At 53.6% G+C, this 24,351-nt stretch overlaps 1 protein-coding gene and 1 long non-coding RNA gene across 9 annotated transcripts in view; both read left to right on the forward strand.

Moving 5' to 3' along the window:
- DCTN1 (dynactin subunit 1) overlaps positions 1-23,327 on the forward strand; it is a 272,607-nt gene extending 249,280 nt beyond the window's left edge. For all 8 annotated transcript variants that reach the window (XM_075573554.1, XM_075573564.1, XM_075573570.1 and 5 more), the window contains 5 exons: positions 15,803-15,936; positions 17,113-17,302; positions 17,439-17,515; positions 20,724-20,813; positions 21,523-23,327. In XM_075573554.1, the coding sequence (XP_075429669.1) occupies positions 15,803-15,936; positions 17,113-17,302; positions 17,439-17,515; positions 20,724-20,813; positions 21,523-21,660 (629 nt within the window). In that variant the 3' untranslated portion in view covers positions 21,661-23,327. The remainder of the gene's footprint in view (positions 1-15,802; positions 15,937-17,112; positions 17,303-17,438; positions 17,516-20,723; positions 20,814-21,522) is intronic.
- A 492-nt stretch (positions 23,328-23,819) lies between these two features.
- Positions 23,820-24,351, forward strand: part of LOC142467619 (uncharacterized) — a 6,120-nt gene continuing 5,588 nt past the window's right edge. Inside the window, exon 1 of the long non-coding RNA XR_012788441.1 lies at positions 23,820-24,351. This exon is cut by the window's right edge and continues 1,272 nt beyond it. This is a non-coding gene — a long non-coding RNA (uncharacterized LOC142467619).

The following is a 24,351-nucleotide window of genomic DNA, read 5'->3' on the forward strand; positions in this document are numbered from 1 at the left end:
GGTGGGCAGTACAGGAGAGGGGCGGGGTATTAGTGTTTATCAGGAGAGAGATAGTGGGGAGAAGCTGCGCTTCACACCAGAGATATCTCCACTCCCTTTACGTTGAGGGAGAGGGGAGAACTGGCTGCTGGGACGTTGAGTGTTTGGGGGGTGCAGGTACAGCTGATGCCCACCAATGCTCTATCAGGGAGGATAAAAAGGAAAGGGGGGTTTCCGAACACCGGCCTGAGGCACGTCATTTATCCACGTAATAGGGCAGTCCCCCATAGCAGGAAAAAGTCTTTTTGGAACAATTTAGGCTTCCTTAGGATCAGTCCCCCTTAAAATGAATCGTTTCATTGTGAGAAATGAATCTGTTTTTCACCTTAAGCTACGTGTGGTGCTTCCTCCCTATCTGTGGGACTAATGGTGATATCAGTATTGTTACAGAGAAAGAGAGAGAGAGAGAGAGAAAGGGCCATTAACAACTCGTGGATTCTCCCGGATTCATAAGCCATGTTACCGTAAGAGATTAGTTAAAGATTGTATACACGTTGCGGCATCTGGTTCCTATGGAGACTTAACGGATACAGAAATAATTCAAACAAACTTATGTACAAAAACTTAAAGCACAAGACACCAACCCCCACGTGTGTACCACGAAAGCGCTCGCCGCAGTCCTGGGTGGGACGGCCACATTAACAGAGACTGAGGCGGCGTTCGCCACAGAAATAATAACAACGGAAGACAAACGTAAAATGAAAACAAGGGCCGGACATTATAACATAACCACGGCAGTGACACGGGGCCGGACATTATAGCATAACCACGGCAGTGACACGGGGCCGGACATTATAGCATAACCACGGCGGTGACACGGGACGGACATTATAGCATAACCACGGCGGTGACACGGGACGGACATTATAGCATAACCACGGCGGTGACACGGGGCCGGACATTATAGCATAACCACGGCGGTGACACGGGGCCGGACATTATAGCATAACCACGGCGGTGACACGGGGCCGGACATTATAGCATAACCACGGCAGTGACACGGGGCCGGACATTATAGCATAACCACGGCGGTGACACGGGGCCGGACATTATAGCATAACCACGGCGGTGACACGGGACGGACATTATAGCATAACCACGGCGGTGACACGGGACGGACATTATAGCATAACCACGGCGGTGACACGGGGACGGACATTATAACATAACCACGGCGGTGACACGGGGCCGGACATTATAGCATAACCACGGCAGTGACACGGGGCCGGACATTATAACATAACCACGGCGGTGACACGGGCCGGACATTATAGCATAACCACGGCGGTGACACGGGCCGGGCATTATAACATAACCACGGCGGTGACACGGGACGGACATTATAGCATAACCACGGCAGTGACACGGGCCGGACATTATAACATAACCACGGCGGTGACACGGGGCCGGACATTATAGCATAACCACGGCAGTGACACGGGACGGACATTATAACATAACCACGGCGGTGACACGGGACGGACATTATAACATAACCACGGCGGTGACACGGGACGGACATTATAGCATAACCACGGCGGTGACACGGGACGGACATTATAGCATAACCACGGCGGTGACACGGGACGGACATTATAGCATAACCACGGCGGTGACACGGGCCGGACGTTATAGCATAACCACGGCGGTGACACGGGACGGACATTATAGCATAACCACGGCGGTGACACGGGACGGACATTATAGCATAACCACGGCGGTGACACGGGGCCGGACGTTATAGCATAACCACGGTGGTGACACGGGACGGACATTATAGCATAACCACGGCGGTGACACGGGGCCGGACATTATAGCATAACCACGGTGGTGACACGGGACGGACATTATAGCATAACCACGGCAGTGACACGGGCCGGACATTATAGCATAACCACGGCGGTGACACGGGCCGGACATTATAGCATAACCACGGCGGTGACACGGGACGGACATTATAGCATAACCACGGCGGTGACACGGGGCCGGACATTATAGCATAACCACGGCGGTGACACGGGGCCGGACATTATAACATAACCACGGCGGTGACACGGGACGGACATTATAGCATAACCACGGCGGTGACACGGGACGGACATTATAGCATAACCACGGCGGTGACACGGGACGGACATTATAGCATAACCACGGCGGTGACACGGGGCCGGACATTATAGCATAACCACGGTGGTGACACGGGACGGACATTATAGCATAACCACGGCAGTGACACGGGCCGGACATTATAGCATTACCACGGCGGTGACACGGGCCGGACATTATAGCATAACCACGGCGGTGACACGGGACGGACATTATAGCATAACCACGGCGGTGACACGGGGCCGGACATTATAGCATAACCACGGCGGTGACACGGGGCCGGACATTATAACATAACCACGGCGGTGACACGGGACGGACATTATAGCATAACCACGGCGGTGACACGGGACGGACATTATAGCATAACCACGGCGGTGACACGGGACGGACATTATAGCATAACCACGGCGGTGACACGGGACGAACATTATAGCATAACCACGGCAGTGACACGGGGCCGGACATTATAGCATAACCACGGCGGTGACCCGGGGCCGGACGTTATAGCATAACCACGGTGGTGACACGGGACGGACATTATAGCATAACCACGGCGGTGACACGGGACGGACATTATAGCATAACCACGGCGGTGACACGGGACGGACATTATAGCATAACCACGGCGGTGACACGGGACGGACATTATAGCATAACCACGCCGGTGACACGGGACGGACATTATAGCATAACCACGGCGGTGACACGGGACGGACATTATAGCATAACCACGGCAGTGACACGGGACGGACATTATAGCATAACCACGGTGGTGACACGGGGCCGGACATTATAGCATAACCACGGCGGTGACACGGGCCGGACATTATAGCAACCACGGCGGTGACACGGGACGGACATTATAGCATAACCACGGCGGTGACACGGGACGGACATTATAGCATAACCACGGCAGTGACACGGGGCCGGACATTATAACATAACCACGGCGGTGACACGGGACAGACATTATAGCATAACCACGGCGGTGACACGGGCCGGACATTATAACATAACCACGGCAGTGACACGGGATGGACATTATAGCATAACCACGGCAGTGACACGGGACGGACATTATAGCATAACCACGGCGGTAACACGGGCCGGACATTATAACATAACCACGGCAGTGACACGGGACGGACATTATAACATAACCACGGCAGTGACACGGGCCGGACATTATAGCATAACCACGGCAGTGACACGGGACGGACATTATAGCATAACCACGGCGGTGACACGGGGCCGGACATTATAGCATAACCACGGCAGTGACACGGGGCCGGACATTATAACATAACCACGGCGGTGACACGGGACAGACATTATAGCATAACCACGGCGGTGACACGGGGACAGACATTATAGCATAACCACGGCAGTGACACGGGGCCGGACATTATAACATAACCACGGCGGTGACACGGGACAGACATTATAGCATAACCACGGCGGTGACACGGGGACAGACATTATAGCATAACCACGGCAGTGACACGGGGCCGGACATTATAGCATAACCACGGCAGTGACACAGGACGGACATTATAGCATAACCACGGCGGTGACACGGGGACGGACATTATAGCATAACCACGGCGGTGACACGGGCTGGACATTATAGCATAACCACGGCAGTGACACGGGACGGACATTATAGCATAACCACGGCGGTAACACGGGACGGACATTATAACATAACCACGGCAGTGACACGGGCTGGACATTATAGCATAACCACGGCAGTGACACGGGACGGACATTATAGCATAACCACGGCGGTAACACGGGACGGACATTATAGCATAACCACGGCAGTGACACGGGACGGACATTATAGCATAACCACGGCGGTGACACGGGACGGACATTATAGCATAACCACGGCAGTGACACGGGCCGGACATTATAGCATAACCACGGCAGTGACACGGGACGGACATTATAGCATAACTACGGCGGTGACACGGGACGGACATTATAACATAACCACGGCGGTGACACGGGACGGACATTATAGCATAACCACGGCGGTGACACGGGCCGGACATTATAGCATAACCACGGCGGTGACACGGGCCGGACATTATAGCATAACCACGGCGGTGACACAGGGACGGACATTATAGCATAACCACGGCGGTGACACGGGACAGACATTATAGCATAACCACGGCAGTGACACGGGACGGACATTATAGCATAACCACGGCAGTGCAGAGGTCCCGGACATTATAGCATAACCACGGCAGTGACACGGGGCCGGACATTATAACATAACCACGGCAGGGACACGGGACGGACATTATAGCATAACCACGGCGGTGACACGGGGCCGGACATTATAGCATAACCACGGCAGTGACACGGGACGGACATTATAGCATAACCACGGCAGTGACACGGGGCCGGACATTATAGAATAACCACGGCAGTGACACGGGCTGGACATTATAGCATAACCACGGCAGTGACACGGGACGGACATTATAGCATAACCACGGCGGTAACACGGGACGGACATTATAACATAACCACGGCAGTGACACGGGACGGACATTATAGCATAACCACGGCGGTGACACGGGACGGACATTATAGCATAACCACGGCGGTGACACGGGCCGGACATTATAACATAACCACGGCGGTAACACGGGACGGACATTATAACATAACCACGGCAGTGACACGGGACGGACATTATAACATAACCACGGCAGTGACACGGGCCGGACATTATAGCATAACCACGACAGTGACACGGGATGGACATTATAGCATAACCACGGCAGTGACACGGGCCGGACATTATAACATAACCACGGCAGTGACACGGGCCGGACATTATAGCATAACCACGGCAGTGACACGGGACGGACATTATAGCATAACCACGGCAGTGACACGGGACGGACATTATAGCATAAACACGGCGGTGACACGGGGACGGACATTATAGCATAACCATGGCGGTGACACGGGACGGACATTATAGCATAACCACGGCAGTGACACGGGAAGGACATTATAGCATAACCACGGCGGTAACACGGGACGGACATTATAACATAACCACGGCAGTGACACGGGACGGACATTATAGCATAACCACGGCGGTGAGACGGGACGGACATTATAACATAACCACGGCGGTGACACGGGCCGGACATTATAACATAACCACGGCGGTGACACGGGATGGACATTATAGCATAACCACGGCAGTGACACGGGGCCGGACATTATAGCATAACCACGGCGAGGACACGGGCCGGACATTATAACATAACCACGGCGGTGACACGGAATGGACATTATAGCATAACCACGGTGGTGACACGGGACGGACATTATAACATAACCACGGCGGTGACACGGGATGGACATTATAGCATAACCACGGCAGTGACACGGGACAGACATTATAGCATAACCACGGCAGTGACAAGGGGCCGGACGTTATAGAATAACCACGGCAGTGACACGGGACGGACATTATAGCATAACCACGGCGGTGACACGGGCCGGACATTATAGCATAACCACGGCAGTGACACGGGACGGACATTATAGCATAACTACGGCGGTGACACGGGACGGACATTATAGCATAACCACGGCGGTGACACGGGCCGGACATTATAGCATAACCACGGCGGTGACACAGGCCGGACATTATAACATAACCACGGCAGTGACACGGGCTGGACATTATAGCATAACCACGGCGGTGACACGGGCCGGACATTATAACATAACCACGGCGGTGACACGGGATGGACATTATAGCATAACCACGGCGGTGACACGGGACGGACATTATAACATAACCACGGCGGTGACACGGGATGGACATTATAGCATAACCACGGCAGTGACACGGGACAGACATTATAGCATAACCACGGCAGTGACAAGGGGCCGGACGTTATAGAATAACCACGGCAGTGACACGGGACGGACATTATAGCATAACCACGGCGGTGACACGGGCCGGACATTATAGCATAACCACGGCAGTGACACGGGACGGACATTATAGCATAACCATGGCAGTGACACGGGACGGACATTATAGCATAACCACGGCAGTGACACGGGGCCGGACATTATAGCATAACCACGGCAGTGACACGGGACGGACATTATAGCATAACCACGGCAGTGCAGAGGTCCCGGACATTATAGCATAACCACGGCAGTGACACGGGGCCGGACATTATAACATAACCACGGCAGGGACACGGGACGGACATTATAGCATAACCACGGCGGTGACACGGGGCCGGACATTATAGCATAACCACGGCAGTGACACGGGACGGACATTATAGCATAACCACGGCAGTGACACGGGGCCGGACATTATAGCATAACCACGGCGGTGACACGGGCCGGACATTATAGCATAACCACGGCGGTGACACGGGACGGACATTATAACATAACCACGGCAGTGACACGGGACGGACATTATAACATAACCACGGCAGTGACACGGGCCGGACATTATAGCATAACCACGGCAGTAACACGGGACGGACATTATAGCATAACCACGGCGGTGACACGGGGCCGGACATTATAGCATAACCACGGCAGTGACACGGGGCCGGACATTATAACATAACCACGGCGGTGACACGGGACAGACATTATAGCATAACCACGGCGGTGACACGGGGACAGACATTATAGCATAACCACGGCAGTGACACGGGGCCGGACATTATAACATAACCACGGCGGTGACACGGGACAGACATTATAGCATAACCACGGCGGTGACACGGGGACAGACATTATAGCATAACCACGGCAGTGACACGGGGCCGGACATTATAGCATAACCACGGCAGTGACACAGGACGGACATTATAGCATAACCACGGCGGTGACACGGGGACGGACATTATAGCATAACCACGGCGGTGACACGGGGCCGGACATTATAGAATAACCACGGCAGTGACACGGGCTGGACATTATAGCATAACCACGGCAGTGACACGGGACGGACATTATAGCATAACCACGGCGGTAACACGGGACGGACATTATAACATAACCACGGCAGTGACACGGGACGGACATTATAGCATAACTACGGCGGTGACACGGGACGGACATTATAGCATAACCACGGCGGTGACACGGGCCGGACATTATAGCATAACCACGGCGGTGACACGGGCCGGACATTATAGCATAACCACGGCGGTGACACAGGGACGGACATTATAGCATAACCACGGCGGTGACACGGGACAGACATTATAGCATAACCACGGCAGTGACACGGGACGGACATTATAGCATAACCACGGCAGTGCAGAGGTCCCGGACATTATAGCATAACCACGGCAGTGACACGGGGCCGGACATTATAACATAACCACGGCAGGGACACGGGACGGACATTATAGCATAACCACGGCGGTGACACGGGGCCGGACATTATAGCATAACCACGGCAGTGACACGGGACGGACATTATAGCATAACCACGGCAGTGACACGGGGCCGGACATTATAACATAACCACGGCGGTGACACGGGACAGACATTATAGCATAACCACGGCGGTGACACGGGCCGGACATTATAACATAACCACGGCAGTGACACGGGATGGACATTATAGCATAACCACGGCAGTGACACGGGATGGACATTATAGCATAACCACGGCGGTAACACGGGACGGACATTATAACATAACCACGGCAGTGACACGGGACGGACATTATAACATAACCACGGCAGTGACACGGGCCGGACATTATAGCATAACCACGACAGTGACACGGGATGGACATTATAGCATAACCACGGCAGTGACACGGGCCAGACATTATAACATAACCACGGCAGTGACACGGGACGGACATTATAGCATAACCACGGCGGTGACACGGGCCGGACATTATAGCAACCACGGCGGTGACACGGGACGGACATTATAGCATAACCATGGCAGTGACACGGGACGGACATAGCATAACCACGGCGGTGACACGGGGCCGGACATTATAGCATAACCACGGCAGTGACACGGGGCCGGACATTATAACATAACCACGGCGGTGACACGGGACAGACATTATAGCATAACCACGGCGGTGACACAGGACGGACAATATAGCATAACCACGGCAGTGACACGGGGACGGACATTATAGCATAACCACGGCAGTGACACAGGACGGACATTATAGCATAACCACGGCGGTGACACGGGGACGGACATTATAGCATAACCACGGCGGTGACACGGGCCGGACATTATAGAATAACCACGGCAGTGACACGGGCTGGACATTATAGCATAACCACGGCAGTGACACGGGGCCGGACATTATAGCATAACCACGGCAGTGACACGGGACAGACATTATAGCATAACCACGGCAGTGACAAGGGGCCGGACGTTATAGAATAACCACGGCAGTGACACAGGACGGACATTATAGCATAACCACGGCGGTGACACGGGCCGGACATTATAGCATAACCACGGCAGTGACACGGGACGGACATTATAGCATAACTACGGCGGTGACACGGGACGGACATTATAGCATAACCACGGCGGTGACACGGCCGGACATTATAGCATAACCACGGCGGTGACACAGGCCGGACATTATAACATAACCACGGCAGTGACACGGGCTGGACATTATAGCATAACCACGGCGGTGACACGGGACGGACATTATAGCATAACCACGGCGGTGACACAGGCCGGACATTATAACATAACCACGGCAGTGACACGGGCTGGACATTATAGCATAACCACGGCGGTGACACGGGACGGACATTATAACATAACCACGGCGGTGACACGGGACAGACATTATAGCATAACCACGGCAGTGACAAGGGGCCGGACGTTATAGAATAACCACGGCAGTGACACGGGACGGACATTATAGCATAACCACGGCGGTGACACGGGCCGGACATTATAGCATAACCACGGCAGTGACACGGGACGGACATTATAGCATAACCATGGCAGTGACACGGGACGGACATTATAGCATAACCACGGCAGTGACACGGGGCCGGACATTATAGCATAACCACGGCAGTGACACGGGACGGACATTATAGCATAACCACGGCAGTGCAGAGGTCCCGGACATTATAGCATAACCACGGCAGTGACACGGGGCCGGACATTATAACATAACCACGGCAGGGACACGGGACGGACATTATAGCATAACCACGGCGGTGACACGGGGCCGGACATTATAGCATAACCACGGCAGTGACACGGGACGGACATTATAGCATAACCACGGCAGTGACACGGGGCCGGACATTATAACATAACCACGGCGGTGACACGGGACAGACATAATAGCATAACCACGGCGGTGACACGGGCCGGACATTATAACATAACCACGGCAGTGACACGGGATGGACATTATAGCATAACCACGGCAGTGACACGGGACGGACATTATAGCATAACCACGGCGGTGACACGGGCCGGACATTATAACATAACCACGGCGGTAACACGGGCCGGACATTATAACATAACCACGGCAGTGACACGGGACGGACATTATAACATAACCACGGCAGTGACACGGGCCGGACATTATAGCATAACCACGGCAGTGACACGGGACGGACATTATAGCATAACCACGGCGGTGACACGGGGCCGGACATTATAGCATAACCACGGCAGTGACACGGGGCCGGACATTATAACATAACCACGGCGGTGACACGGGACAGACATTATAGCATAACCACGGCGGTGACACGGGGACGGACATTATAGCATAACCACGGCAGTGACACGGGGCCGGACATTATAGCATAACCACGGCAGTGACACAGGACGGACATTATAGCATAACCACGGCGGTGACACGGGGACGGACATTATAGCATAACCACGGCGGTGACACGGGCCGGACATTATAGAATAACCACGGCAGTGACACGGGCTGGACATTATAGCATAACCACGGCAGTGACACGGGGCCGGACATTATAGAATAACCACGGCAGTGACACGGGCTGGACATTATAGCATAACCACGGCAGTGACACGGGACGGACATTATAGCATAACCACGGCGGTAACACGGGACGGACATTATAACATAACCACGGCAGTGACACGGGACGGACATTATAGCATAACCACGGCGGTGACACGGGACGGACATTATAACATAACCACGGCGGTGACACGGGATGGACATTATAGCATAACCACGGCGAGGACACGGGCCGGACATTATAACATAACCACGGCGGTGACACGGGATGGACATTATAGCATAACCACGGCAGTGACACGGGACAGACATTATAGCATAACCACGGCAGTGACAAGGGGCCGGACGTTATAGAATAACCACGGCAGTGACACGGGACGGACATTATAGCATAACCACGGCAGTGACACGGGACAGACATTATAGCATAACCACGGCAGTGACAAGGGGCCGGACGTTATAGAATAACCACGGCAGTGACACGGGACGGACATTATAGATAACCACGGCGGTGACACGGGATGGACATTATAGCATAACCACGGCGGTGACACGGGACGGACATTATAACATAACCACGGCGGTGACACGGGATGGACATTATAGCATAACCACGGCAGTGACACGGGACAGACATTATAGCATAACCACGGCAGTGACAAGGGGCCGGACGTTATAGAATAACCACGGCAGTGACACGGGACGGACATTATAGCATAACCACGGCAGTGACACGGGACGGACATTATAGCATAACTACGGCGGTGACACGGGACGGACATTATAGCATAACCACGGCGGTGACACGGGCCTGGACATTATAGCATAACCACGGCGGTGACACGGGCCGGACATTATAGCATAACCACGGCGGTGACACGGGGACGGACATTATAGCATAACCACGGCGGTGACACGGGACAGACATTATAGCATAACCACGGCGGTGACACGGGACGGACATCATAGCATAACCACGGCAGTGACACGGGCCGGACATTATAGCATAACCACGGCAGGGACACGGGACGGACATTATAGCATAACCACGGCGGTGACACGGGACGGACATTATAACATAACCACGGCGGTGACACGGGGACGGACATTATAGCATAACCACGGCGGTGACACGGGACGGACATTATAGCATAACCACGGCAGTGACACGGGCCGGACATTATAGAATAACCACGGCGGTGACACGGGCCGGACATTATAACATAACCACGGCAGTGACACGGGCCGGACATTATAACATAACCACGGCGGTGACACGGGGCCGGACATTATATCATAACCACGGCGGTGACACGGGCCAGACATTATATCATAACCACGGCGGTGACACGGGCCAGACATTATAACATAACCACGGCGGTGACACGGGACGGACATTATAGCATAACCACGGCAGTGACACGGGCCGGACATTATAACATAACCACGGCAGTGACACGGGGCCGGACATTATAGCATAACCACGGCGGTGACACGGGCCGGACATTATAACATAACCACGGCGGTGACACGGGACGGACATTATAGCATAACCACGGCAGTGACACGGGACGGACATTATAACATAACCACGGCGGTGACACGGGACGGACATTATAACATAACCACGGCGGTGACACGGGGCCGGACATTATAGCATAACCCATAACGGTGACACGGGCCGGACATTATAACATAACCACGGCGGTGACACGGGCCGGACATTATAGCATAACCCATAACGGTGACACGGGCCGGACATTATAACATAACCATGGCAGTGACACGGGACGGACATTATAGCATAACCACGGCAGTGACAAGGGGCCGGACGTTATAGAATAACCACGGCAGTGACACGGGACGGACATTATAGCATAACCACGGCAGTGACACGGGACGGACATTATAGCATAACCACGGCAGTGACACGGGACGGACATTATAGCATAACCACGGCAGTGACACGGGACGGACATTATAGCATAACCACGGCGGTGAAACGGGGACGGACATTATAGCATAACCACGGCGGTGACACGGGGCCGGACATTATAGCATAACCACGGCAGTGACACAGGACGGACATTATAGCATAACCACGGCAGTGACACGGGGCCGGACATTATAGCATAACCACGGCAGTGACACGGGCCAGACATTATAACATAACCACGGCGGTGAAACGGGGACGGACATTATAGCATAACCACGGCGGTGACACGGGACAGACATTATAGCATAACCACGGCGGTGACACGGGATGGACATTATAGCATAACCACGGCGGTGACACGGGGCCGGACATTATATCATAACCACGGCGGTGACACGGGGACGGACATTATAGCATAACCACGGCAGTGACACGGGACGGACATTATAGCATAACCACGGCAGTGACACGGGACGGACATTATAGCATAACCACGACCGTGACACGGGGCGGACATTATAGCATAACCACGGCAGTGACACGGGACGGACATTATAGCATAACCACGGCAGTGACACGGGCCGGACATTATAGCATAACCACGGCAGTGACACGGGCCGGACATTATAGCATAACCACGGCAGTGACACGGGACGGACATTATAGCATAACCACGGCGGTGCAGAGGTCCCGGAGTCCGATTGGACCAGCACGGTCGTTACACACATTTTTGAGAACTCCAATGTCTTTTTGTCAGAAATGTTGGGATAACCATACTAGAAACTGTGGGTCAGAGTGACGTACAGCGCCATATTGGTGGCATTAAAGGGCCACGCGTTTCTTGCTGGGAATTGGAGTCCTTTTCCGGTTCTCGAGTTCCTTGTTCCAAGTCCAATCTGTTCCTTATGTTCAGACCACCATGTAAATGCATGGTCTGCTGAATACGCCCTCTTTACTCGGTGCTACTGTTCTATACGGCGCCTTCCAGCTCTGGCCCAAACCTTGGAGCCCGTTCACTTGAATAAGCCGGGAGGTGCCTGATGGGAAAGCATCGCTCAGTATGGGCCTATATCTCTGTAAGCTACATTTCTGCCTGCACTAAATCACTTTTTCCAGCCTGCGGTGTCGGGTCTGGAGAACAGATTATTTTTGCCAGTATATAATAATGCCGTTTGCATACTATACTTAGTGGCACCTTTCCAGTCTATAATTCTATCCCATTTGCTATAAAAAAAAAAAAAGGGCAGGGAACACAGGATTGCTGGCGAGGACCTAACCTCATGACAGGGCGCAGAAAAGGATCACTGTCATTATTCACCTGGTTGAAGTCTCTCCTTAAAATAGTTTTGTGGTTTAGTCTTGTTGTTCTCCTTCTCTCCTCTTAATGCTGGTCTTGTCTGTCTTTCCTGCGCTCTTTGCATTTCAGAGGAGGAGCAGAGAGGTACAGTACCACACTGCATCCCAAGCCACCACCTATCGGCCCGTACGCATGCGCGCTCTATCCCTGATCAGCAACTCAGTACCACACTGCATCCCAAGCCACCACCTATCGGCCCGTACGCATGCGCGCTCTATCCCTGATCAGCAACTCAGTACCACACTGCATCCCAAGCAACCATCCATTATTCTGTACGCATGCGCGCTCTATCTCGGATCAGCAGCTCAGTACCACATTGCATCCCAAGCCACCACCTTTCGTCCCGTACGCATGCGCGCTCTATCTCGGATCAGCAGCTCAGTACCACACTGCATCCCAAGCAACCATCAATTATTCTGTACGCATGTGCGCTCTATCCCGGATCAGCAGCTCAGTACCACACTGCATCCCAAGCCTATTTCCATCAGCCCATAGGCATGCGCGCTCTATCCCGGATCAGCAGCTCAGTACCACACTGCATCCCAAGCCTATTTCCATCAGCCCATAGGCATGCGCGCTCTATCCCGGATCAGCAGCTCAGTACCACACTGCATCCCAAGCCTATTTCCATCAGCCCGTATGCATGCGCACTCTATCCTGGATCAGCAGCTCAGTACCACACTGCATCCCAAGCCTATTTCCATCAGTCCATACGCATGCGCGCTCTATCCCGGATCAGCAGCTCAGTACCACACTGCATCACAAGCCTATTTACATCAGCCCATAGGCATGCGCGCTCTATCCCTGATCAGCAGCTCAGTACCACACTGCATCCCAAGCCTATTTCCATCAGTCCATACGCATCCACGCTCTATCCCGGATCAGCATATCCCGGATCAGCAGCTCAGCACCACACTGTATCCCAAGCAACCATCCATTATTCTGTACGCATGCGCGCTCTATCCCAGATCAGCAGCTCAGTACCACACTGCATCCCAAGCCTATTTCCATCAGCCCATACGCATGCGCGCTCTATCCCGGATCAGCAGCTCAGTACCACACTGCATCCCAAGCCTATTTCCATCAGCCCATACGCATGCGCGCTCTATCCCGGATCAGCAGCTCAGTACCACACTGCATCCCAAGCCTATTTCCATCAGCCCATACGCATGCGCGCTCTATCCCGGATCAGCAGCTCAGTACCACACTGCATCCCAAGCCTATTTCCATCAGCCCATACTCATGCGCGCTCTATCCCGGATCAGCAGCTCAGTACCACACTGCATCCCAAGCCTATTTCCATCAGCCCATACGCATGCGCGCTCTATCCCGGATCAGCAGCTCAGTACCACACTGTATCCCAAGCCTATTTCCATCAGCCCATACGCATGCGCGCTCTATCCCGGATCAGCAGCTCAGTACCACACTGTATCCCAAGCCTATTTCCATCAGTCCGTACGCATGCGCGCTCTATCCCGGATCAGCAGCTCAGTACCACACTGCATCCCAAGCCTATTTCCATCAGCCCATACGCATGCGCGCTCTATCCCGGATCAGCAGCTCAGTACCACACTGCATCCCAAGCCTATTTCCATCAGTCCGTACGCATGCGCGCTCTATCCCGGATCAGCAGCTCAGTACCACACTGTATCCCAAGCCTATTTCCATCAGCCCATACGCATGCGCGCTCTATCCCGGATCAGCAGCTCAGTACCACACTGTATCCCAAGCCTATTTCCATCAGTCCGTACGCATGCGCGCTCTATCCCGGATCAGGAGTTGGAGAGCTCCATGTGTCAGGGGCAGACATCACCACATTGGCTGTATAGTCCTCTTACCACTACTGTACATACGTGTGTGTGTGTGTGTGTGTGTGTGTGTGTGTGTGTGTGTGTGTGTGTGTGTGTGTGTGTGTGTGTGTGTGTGTGTGTGTGTGTGTGTGTGTGTGTGTGTGTGTGTGTGTGTGTGTGTGTGTGTATATATATATACACACAATCTGTGCTATATTGGGATACTTGGTATCTGGATACTTTATACTTGTTACTACAAGCAATAAACCAGCAGCACAGTTTATCTTGTCCTCTGAGTCAGAATCTGTACTGATCCCTTTCACTTGCTCATAGGCATCTACATGTGCCATTGCTGCAGTTTCAGGATGTGCACGTATGACAGGAGGCGTGTGCTTATTAGCAGATCACACAGCTCTCCCATCATTTTTATGACTGCGAGAGTTTCTCCTTGTCCGTTTACAGAAAGTCCCTTAGCATGACTGCCGCCACATTGTGTTCCTTTTCCTGTCTCCTACACATGCAGGGGGGTCTTCCGGGCAGGCGCTGTTGAACGGATCTGGTCCTGTGCAAATCCGAGATTCTCCTCTGCTCCTCCAGCAAATTGACGCCCTGCGATTCTCCATGAAACACCTGAAGCACGAGAACAACCGGCTTAAGGTCAGATCCCGACCTCGTGCTTTTTCAAATGTGCCTCATCGCCTGGCTCCCGGCTCCCGGCTCACCACCCTCGCCCAGCTCCTCGCCTGGCTCCCCGCTCACCACACTCGCCCGGCTTCCCGCTCACCACCCTCGCCCGGCTCCTCGCCCGGCTCCCGGCTCACCACCCTCGCCCAGCTCCTCGCCTGGCTCCCAGCTCACCAGCCTCGTCTGGCTCCCCGCTCACCACCCTTGTCCGGCTCCCCGCTCACCAGCCTCGCCCGGCTCCCCGCTCACCAGCCTCGCCCGGCTCCCCGCTCACCAGCCTCGCCCGGCTCACCAGCCTCGCCCGGCTCCCCGCTCACCAGCCTCGCCCGGCTCCCCGCCCTCGCCTGGCTCCCCACTCACCCCCCTCGCCTGGCTCCCCGCTCACCCCCCTCGCCTGGCTCCCCACTCACCCCCCTCGCCTGGCTCCCCGCTCACCCCCCTCGCCTGGCTCCCCACTCACCCCCCTCGCCTGGCTCCCCGCTCACCCGCCTCGCCTGGCTCCCCGCTCAGCCAGATTCCTCGCCTGGCTCCCCGCTCACCGCACAGTGCGGTCATGTGACCATGGCAGCCATTTTACCGGAAACGGAGAAGGTGCAGGCGTCCGTTCCCTCACTGGTTAGATCATGTCCTGCGCTACATGTGAACTCAGGAAGCGATCTAAGCAGAAAAATGACGCCGGGAGTGTCGATCCCCATGTCGCAGTGACTACGGCACTCTGTGTTAAACGGGGACCCGCACCTGCCCGCCCTGCCTCCCCTCTCCCCACCCGCCTCTCCCCACCCGCCTCTCCCCACCCGCCTCTCCCCACTCTGCCTCTCCCCGCCGCTCCCACCCTGCCTCTCCCCACCCCTCCCACCCTGCCTCTCCCCGCCCCTCCCACCCTGCCTCTCCCCGCCCTGCCTCTCCCCCCCCCCCCCGCTCTGCCTTTCCCCCCCCCGCTCTGCCTTTCCCCCCCCCGCTCTGCCTTTCCCCCCCCCGCTCTGCCTTTCCCCCCCCCCGCCCTGCCTTTCCCCCCCCGCCCTGCCTCTCCCCACACATTCAGGCAAACATTTATCAGATGGGAATGATTCTTGAATCCTGATTTGCCGGCCTGTGCCTTGCGTCCGGTGGAGCGGTGCGATGTTAACCCTGTGCTCTCCTAATCACCAGGCGGATCGGATAAAGGAGGAGCTGTCTGCCCTGCCCGCCCTGCACGTCCCCAAGCTCACACTCGGCAAAGACCGGCAGCGCGAGGAGGCTGTGTCCGGCATGCTGTACCGCAAGACCAGCCAGCTGCTGGACGCCCTGCAGCAAATGAGCGCCAACACCAAGGTGGTGGATATCACACACAAGAAGTCAGGTGCGTCTAGTCCCACGGAGCAGGGGGGGTGTGGCTGAACCCTGGTCATGCACACGGATGGGATGAGCCACGGTGCAATGGTTCTGTTGCTGGGTCATTGTCTCATCCCGTGTTCCCACTTGTACCGTTTCTGTAGCGGGGAGCCCAGCTGCGCAGCTTCTAGAGCAGACGGCCCGGCTCAAGTCTCTGAGCGAATCCATTGACAAGCTGAAGGTAAGTGCACCGGTCCTACCTTCCTCCGGGCGGGAATATGATGCCCCATTAACACCTTCACTGCTGGAGAGGCTGGCAGCAAATGGCAGGCCAACTAAATCGGGGGTGGCCAACTCCTGCCGACATGGGCTACTAACCGGTCTGGTTTTAAGTATATCCCTGCTTCAGCACAGGTGGCTCAGTCTTTGACTGAGCCACTGATTGAGCCACCTGTGCTGAAGCAGGGATACCCCTAATACCAGGCTTGCTGGTGTTCCTTGAGGACTGGAGTTGGCCACCCCTGCCCTAAATGGGTAAACATCTCCCAGCAACCTTGAAGTTCAGTACAGACATACCCCGCATTAACGTACGCATATATACATACATACCCCGCATTAACGTACGCATATATACATACCCCGCATTAACGTACGCATATATACATACATACCCCGCATTAACGTACGCATATATACATACATACCCCGCATTAACGTACGCATATATACATACATCGCATTAACGTACGCATATATACATACATACCCCGCATTAACGTACGCATATATACATACATACCCCGCATTAATGTACGCTTATATACATACATACCCCGCATTAACGTACGCATATATACATACATACATACCCCGCATTAACGTACGCATATATACATACATACCCCGCATTAACGTACGCATATATACATACATACATACCCCGCATTAACGTACGCATATATACATACATACCCCGCATTAACGTACGCATATATACATACATACCCCACATTAACGTACGCATATATACAGACATACCCCGCATTAACGTACGCATATATATATATATATATATATATATATATATATATATATATATACATACCCCGCATTAACGTACGCATATATACAGGCATACCCCGCATTAACGTACGCTTATATACATACATACCCCGCATTAACGTACGTTTATATACATACATACCCCGCATTAACATACGCTTATATACATACATACCCCGCATTAACGTACGCTTATATACATACATACCCCGCATTAACGTACGCTTATATACATACATACCCCGCATTAACGTACGCATATATACAGGCATACCCCGCATTAACGTACGCATATATACAGGCATACCCCGCATTAACGTACGCTTATATACATACATACCCCGCATTAACGTACGCATATATACATACCCCGCATTAACGTACGCATATATACAGGCATACCGCGCATTAACGTACGCATATATACATACATACCCCACATTAACGTACGCATATATACAGGCATACCCCGCATTAACGTACGCATATATACATACATACCCCGCATTAACGTACGCATATATACATACATACCCCGCATTAACGTACGCTTATATACATACATACCCCGCATTAACGTACGCATATATACATACATACCCCGCATTAACGTACGCATATATACATACATACCCCGCATTAACGTACGCATATATACATACATACCCCGCATTAACGTACGCTTATATACATACATACCCCGCATTAACGTACGCTTATATACCTACATACCCCGCATTAACGTACGCATATATACATACATACCCCGCATTAACGTACGCATATATACATACATACCCCGCATTAACGTACGCATATATACAGGCATACCCCGCATTAACGTACGCATATATACATACCCCGCATTAACGTACGCATATATACATACATACCCCGCATTAACGTACGCATATATACATACCCCGCATTAACGTACGCATATATACAGGCATACCCCACATTAACGTACGCATATTTACATACATACATACCCCGCATTAACGTACGCATATATACATACATACCCTGCATTAACGTACGCATATATACAGGCATACCCCGCATTAACGTACGCATATATACATACCCCGCATTAACGTATGCATATATACATACATACCCCGCATTAACGTACGCATATATACATACATACCCTGCATTAACGTACGCATATATACATACATACCCCGCATTAACGTATGCATATATACAGGCATACCCCACATTAACGTATGCATATATACAGGCATACCACGCATTAACGTACGCATATATACATACCCCGCATTAACGTACGCATATATACATACATACCCCGCATTAACGTACGCATACATACAGGCATACCCCGCATTAACGTATGCATATATACAGGCATATATACAGGCATACCCCACATTAACGTACGCATATATACAGGCATACCCCGCATTAACGTACGCATATATACATACATACCCCGCATTAACGTACGCATATATACATACCCCGCATTAACGTACGCATATATACATACATACCCCGCATTAACGTACGCAATGGGACCGGAGCATGTATGTAACTATGTAACTACAGGTATACCCCGCATTAACGTACGCAATGGGACCGGCGCATGTATGTAACACAGGCATACCCCGCATTAACATACGCAATGGGGCTGGAGCATGTATGTAAAGCGAAAATGTACTTAAAGTGAAGCACTACCTTCTCCCCACTTATCGATGCATGTACTGTACTGCAATCGTCATATACGTGCATAACTGATGTAAATAACGCATGTGTAACAGGCTCTATAGTCTCCCCGCTTGCGCACAGCTTCGGTACAGGTAGGGAGCCGGTATTGCTGTTCAGGACGTGCTGCCAGGCGCATGCGTGAGCTCCCGTTTGCCTTTTGGGCGATATGTCCTTACTCGCGAGTGTACTTAAAGTGAGTGTCTTTATACCGGGGTATGCCTGTATCTGTGTCCTGCTGGAATCTCACACTTGAGGTTGATTTTGGAGGCTCACACTCCCATGATATAATAGCCGCCTATTGATGTGCACACACCATCTTCAATTGTTTTGTAAAGTCTTTTTTTTATACATCTATTTGTGGCTGAGGTTTTGTACATTTGTGTTAAATATTTGTACACATGAGGAGTTTGGTTGCAGTATGATAATTCCACGGCTGTAATATGTAACGTGAGCCTTTTTATGCTAATGCCCCCTGCTGGGAAGCACCCTGTCCTCGGGGACACCAGAGCAGTCACCGCACCGGAGCAGTGCAAATCGCCGGGGACAGCTAGCCTTCCCACATCCGTAGCTCTTCTAAGCTACATAACGTTAGGAGCAGTCGGGCTGCTACAGAGTACATATCCGGGAACAGCGTATCCTTGTCCCCCTTACAGGATGAAGTCATGAAGGAGACGGTCTCGCAATGTCCCGGAGCCAACGTTCCCACAGACTTTGCCACCTTCGCTTCCTCGGAATTCATAAAGGTGAGACGTCCTCGCAGCTCTGTCCTGGGCTGGAGGTTACATGCTGAACCAATCCAAGGAGGAGGGTGTCACAAATCCTTGTACCACCGCCTGGGATGGTCTCTAACTCCGAGCCACACCGCGCCTTTGTTGGGGAGTAGCTGTGTTGTCTGGGGTTCCTGGGTTGGAGTTTAGTTTGCCTCCGCCGGTGCGTGCCCAGTGTGGCTCGGAGCCTCCGCCGGTGCGTGCCCAGTGCGGCTCGGAGCCCCCGCCGGTGCGTGCCCAGTGCGGCTCGGAGCCTCCGCCGGTGCGTGCCCAGTGCGGCTCGGAGCCTCCGCCGGTGCGTGCCCAGTGCGGCTCGGAGCCTCCGCCGGTGCGTGCCCAGTGCGGCCCGGAGCCTCCGCCGGTGCGTGCCCTGTGCGGCTCGGAGCCTCCGCCGGTGCGTGCCCGGTGCGGCTCGGAGCCTCCGCCGGTGCGTGCCCGGTGCGGCTCGGAGCCTCCGCCGGTGCGTGCCCGGTGCGGCTCGGAGCCTCCGCCGGTGCGTGCCCAGTGCGGCTCGGAGCCTCCGCCGGTGCGTGCCCAGTGCGGCTCGGAGCCTCCGCCGGTGCGTGCCCAGTGCGTCTCGGAGCCTCCGCCGGTGCGTGCCCAGTGCGGCTCATTAACCCCTTAAGCACCGGGTCTTTCTCAGCGAAACTTGAACTGTGACTTTTTTCACCTCTCTCCCCCGTAGGCCAAAGAAGAAAAGAGAGAAGACACCGTTTACGTCGGCAAAGTCACCCTCCCTTGCCAGCCAGGTCACGGGCAAATCCACCGGCTGGTTCTGACCCCAGAACAGCTGTACGAGTTGCACGGGCGGCTGATACGCTAGCAAAACGAAAACTCGTCAACCCCTTGGGCCCACGAATGGCCAACCAGCCCATTGCAGAGCATATTCATTTACTTGTGAGCTGAAGTGTAGAGCAATGCGTGGCTGGCCTCTCATGGGCCAAAGAGGTGAGCACCCTCCGGCATGGGAAGGGGTCCTGAAGTGTCATGCCAAGTCAGTAAAGCTCTATGTTCCCAATCCGTACATCTCTCAGTCTTCCGAACGCCGGGCTGCTTCTCTGTATTCAGATGTATAGGCCGTACTCCCCATTAATAACCCTTAGCGCGATGGGTGCGCCTGCAATGCACCGGCCAGCTGTATTATAACCTGGCGCGATCAGGTCATAGTCAGAGATTGCTCCATTACTTAAACTGCTCAGACGAGGACAACCTTAGCAATCCAAAGTATTTGCTGCCACAAGCCGGCATCCATTTGGTGCAGCGGTTCAGAGCGATGGGAGAGTAAGGGTTGTGTAGTGCAGCGGTGCGCAAACTGGGGGGGGGCGCGTCTTTTTTGGGGGGGCACGGGCCGCGTGGCTCACCTGGCTTCTGTGGTCCACCCGTCTCCATGACGCCGCGGGGCCATGTGAAGTGAAGTCACATCACCCCACTGCGTCATTTGACGCCTGTTGCTATGGAGACGCGGTGTCAAATGACGCAGTGGGTGCCGTGACATCACATGACCCCCGAAGCTTCATTTGACGCTGCGCGGGGGGGGGCGCCACAGCGGGAGAGTAGGCGGGGGGCGCACCCCTGGTGTAGTGTTTGTTGTTGGTGGCTGTCGCCTTACGTGTGTTCCCCTCTCGGTAACGCTGCGCTCTTGCTGGGTGCAGAGGTACAGGCGCTGGTCAGCGAGAGGGCCTTGTTCTGGTTTCCTATCTGACCACGTGAGGAACCAGTAGGAGAGCCGGGTTCTGCTTCTTCTTTATTGTTGGACCGATCTCGGTTTCTGTTTATACCGACGCTTTGGGGGACCGGTTTCATATACCCCGTTTTTCTCCCTCTGTTTGTACATTATAACTGCTAGCTTTTCGTTACCATAAAATGAGCCTTATTTGCGTTTGTTTGTCGCAATAGAAGAAAGGGATACATGGCGTGAAGCAGTGGCGTTTTCAACCATTTAAGAACGGTGGAACCCCTTTTAAGTACTGTATCCTAAATCTGTGGGACCCCGAAAAATGTTTTGGGACTTTGTGGAACCCCAGCCCCTTCTCCTACATGCATTTAAATTCTACTGCTTTGTTGGGGATTACGTTTTCTCCTTAAGCTAACAGCAACGTTATATTGAAATGTTCGCATTATCCTACAACATTTAGTCACTTTTCTGATGATTAAATTGACCCATAAGGCAAAGAATAAATTGACGAGGTTTTGACGAGTAGCACATCGGGCATGACTACATGTTTAACCTCCCGGGGCACGGCGTGCCAGAGTACAGGGTGAAACCCACTGGTGCGGTTCCAGTGTCGGCCTGGAAAACACAAACTTGTTGGTTCAGTTCCAGTTTCAGATACTTTTCATCTCTGCAGAGTCCTAGGAAAGTGCCGTCAGGATCCACACACGAGGTGGCTGCATGATTCTCTAAAGGGTGATTGTAAAGCGCTCTGTACCTGAGAAGTGCTATAAATACAAGTTATTATTACTATTAAATGATATGGTTATTTAAATATACCTATGAAAGAGTATGTGTGATATTTATCTGGACACGCGCGCTAAAACTTGCACCCTAACCCATGCGAGCACACGCGGTTATTCCTTTTGCTAGAAGGTAGAAAATAAGAGCGTAATCCTGCTTTGCATTAGGCCTGATGAAGGGCCGGCCTGCGGGCAAGGCAGTCCCGGGGGGCCCCGTGCCTTCGGGGGGCACCATGCCCCCTCCTCTCCCTTCTGTACCGGGATCCAAATTCTGCCAGAGGAGAGAGTGGGGAGTCCCCAAACTGATGCAGGACCGCACTGCTGCTCAGCCTGAGGTAGAGAGAGGGGTGTGTGTGTATCGCTGGTGGAGGCGTGTGTGTGTATCGCTGGGGGAGGCGTGTGTGTCGCTGGGGGAGGTGTGTGTGTCGCTGGGGGAGGCGTGTGTGTGTCTCTCGCTGGGGGAGGGGAGAGGTGTGTGTGTGTCGGTGGTGGAGGCGTGTGTGTGTGTATCGCTGGGGGAGGTGTGTGTGTCGCTGGGGGAGGCGTGTGTGTCTCTCGCTGGGGGAGGGGAGAGGTGTGTGTGTGTCGGTGGTGGAGGTGTGTGTGCGTGTGTCTGGGGGAAGGGGACAAGGGGGAGCTGGGGAGTCCCCAAACTGATGCAGGACCGCGCTGCTGCTCAGCCTGAGGTAGGGAGCTGTGTGTGTGTGTCTCTCGGGGGGGGGGGGGGTGAGGTGTGTGTGTGTGTGTGTGTGTGTGTGTGTGTGTGGCATCGGGGGCTGGAGAGTCCCCAAACTGACACAGGACCTCGCTGCTGCTCAGCCTGAGGTAGGGAGCTGTGTGTGTCTCTCTCTCGAGGTGTGTGTGTGTGTGTAGCTGGGGAGTCCCCAAACTGATGCAGAACCGCATGTGTGCTCAGCCTGAGGTGTGTGTGTTGCTGCGGGAGGGGGAGGTGTGTGTGTGTCGCTGAGAGAGGGAGAGGTGTATATGTGTGTGTATTGCTGGGGGAGGTGTGTGTGTCGGTGTCGGTGGTGGAGGTGTGTGTGTATGTGTGTATATGTGT

This window comes from Ascaphus truei, chromosome 1, assembly GCF_040206685.1.
Source record: "Ascaphus truei isolate aAscTru1 chromosome 1, aAscTru1.hap1, whole genome shotgun sequence".
Classification (NCBI taxonomy): domain Eukaryota; kingdom Metazoa; phylum Chordata; class Amphibia; order Anura; family Ascaphidae; genus Ascaphus; species Ascaphus truei.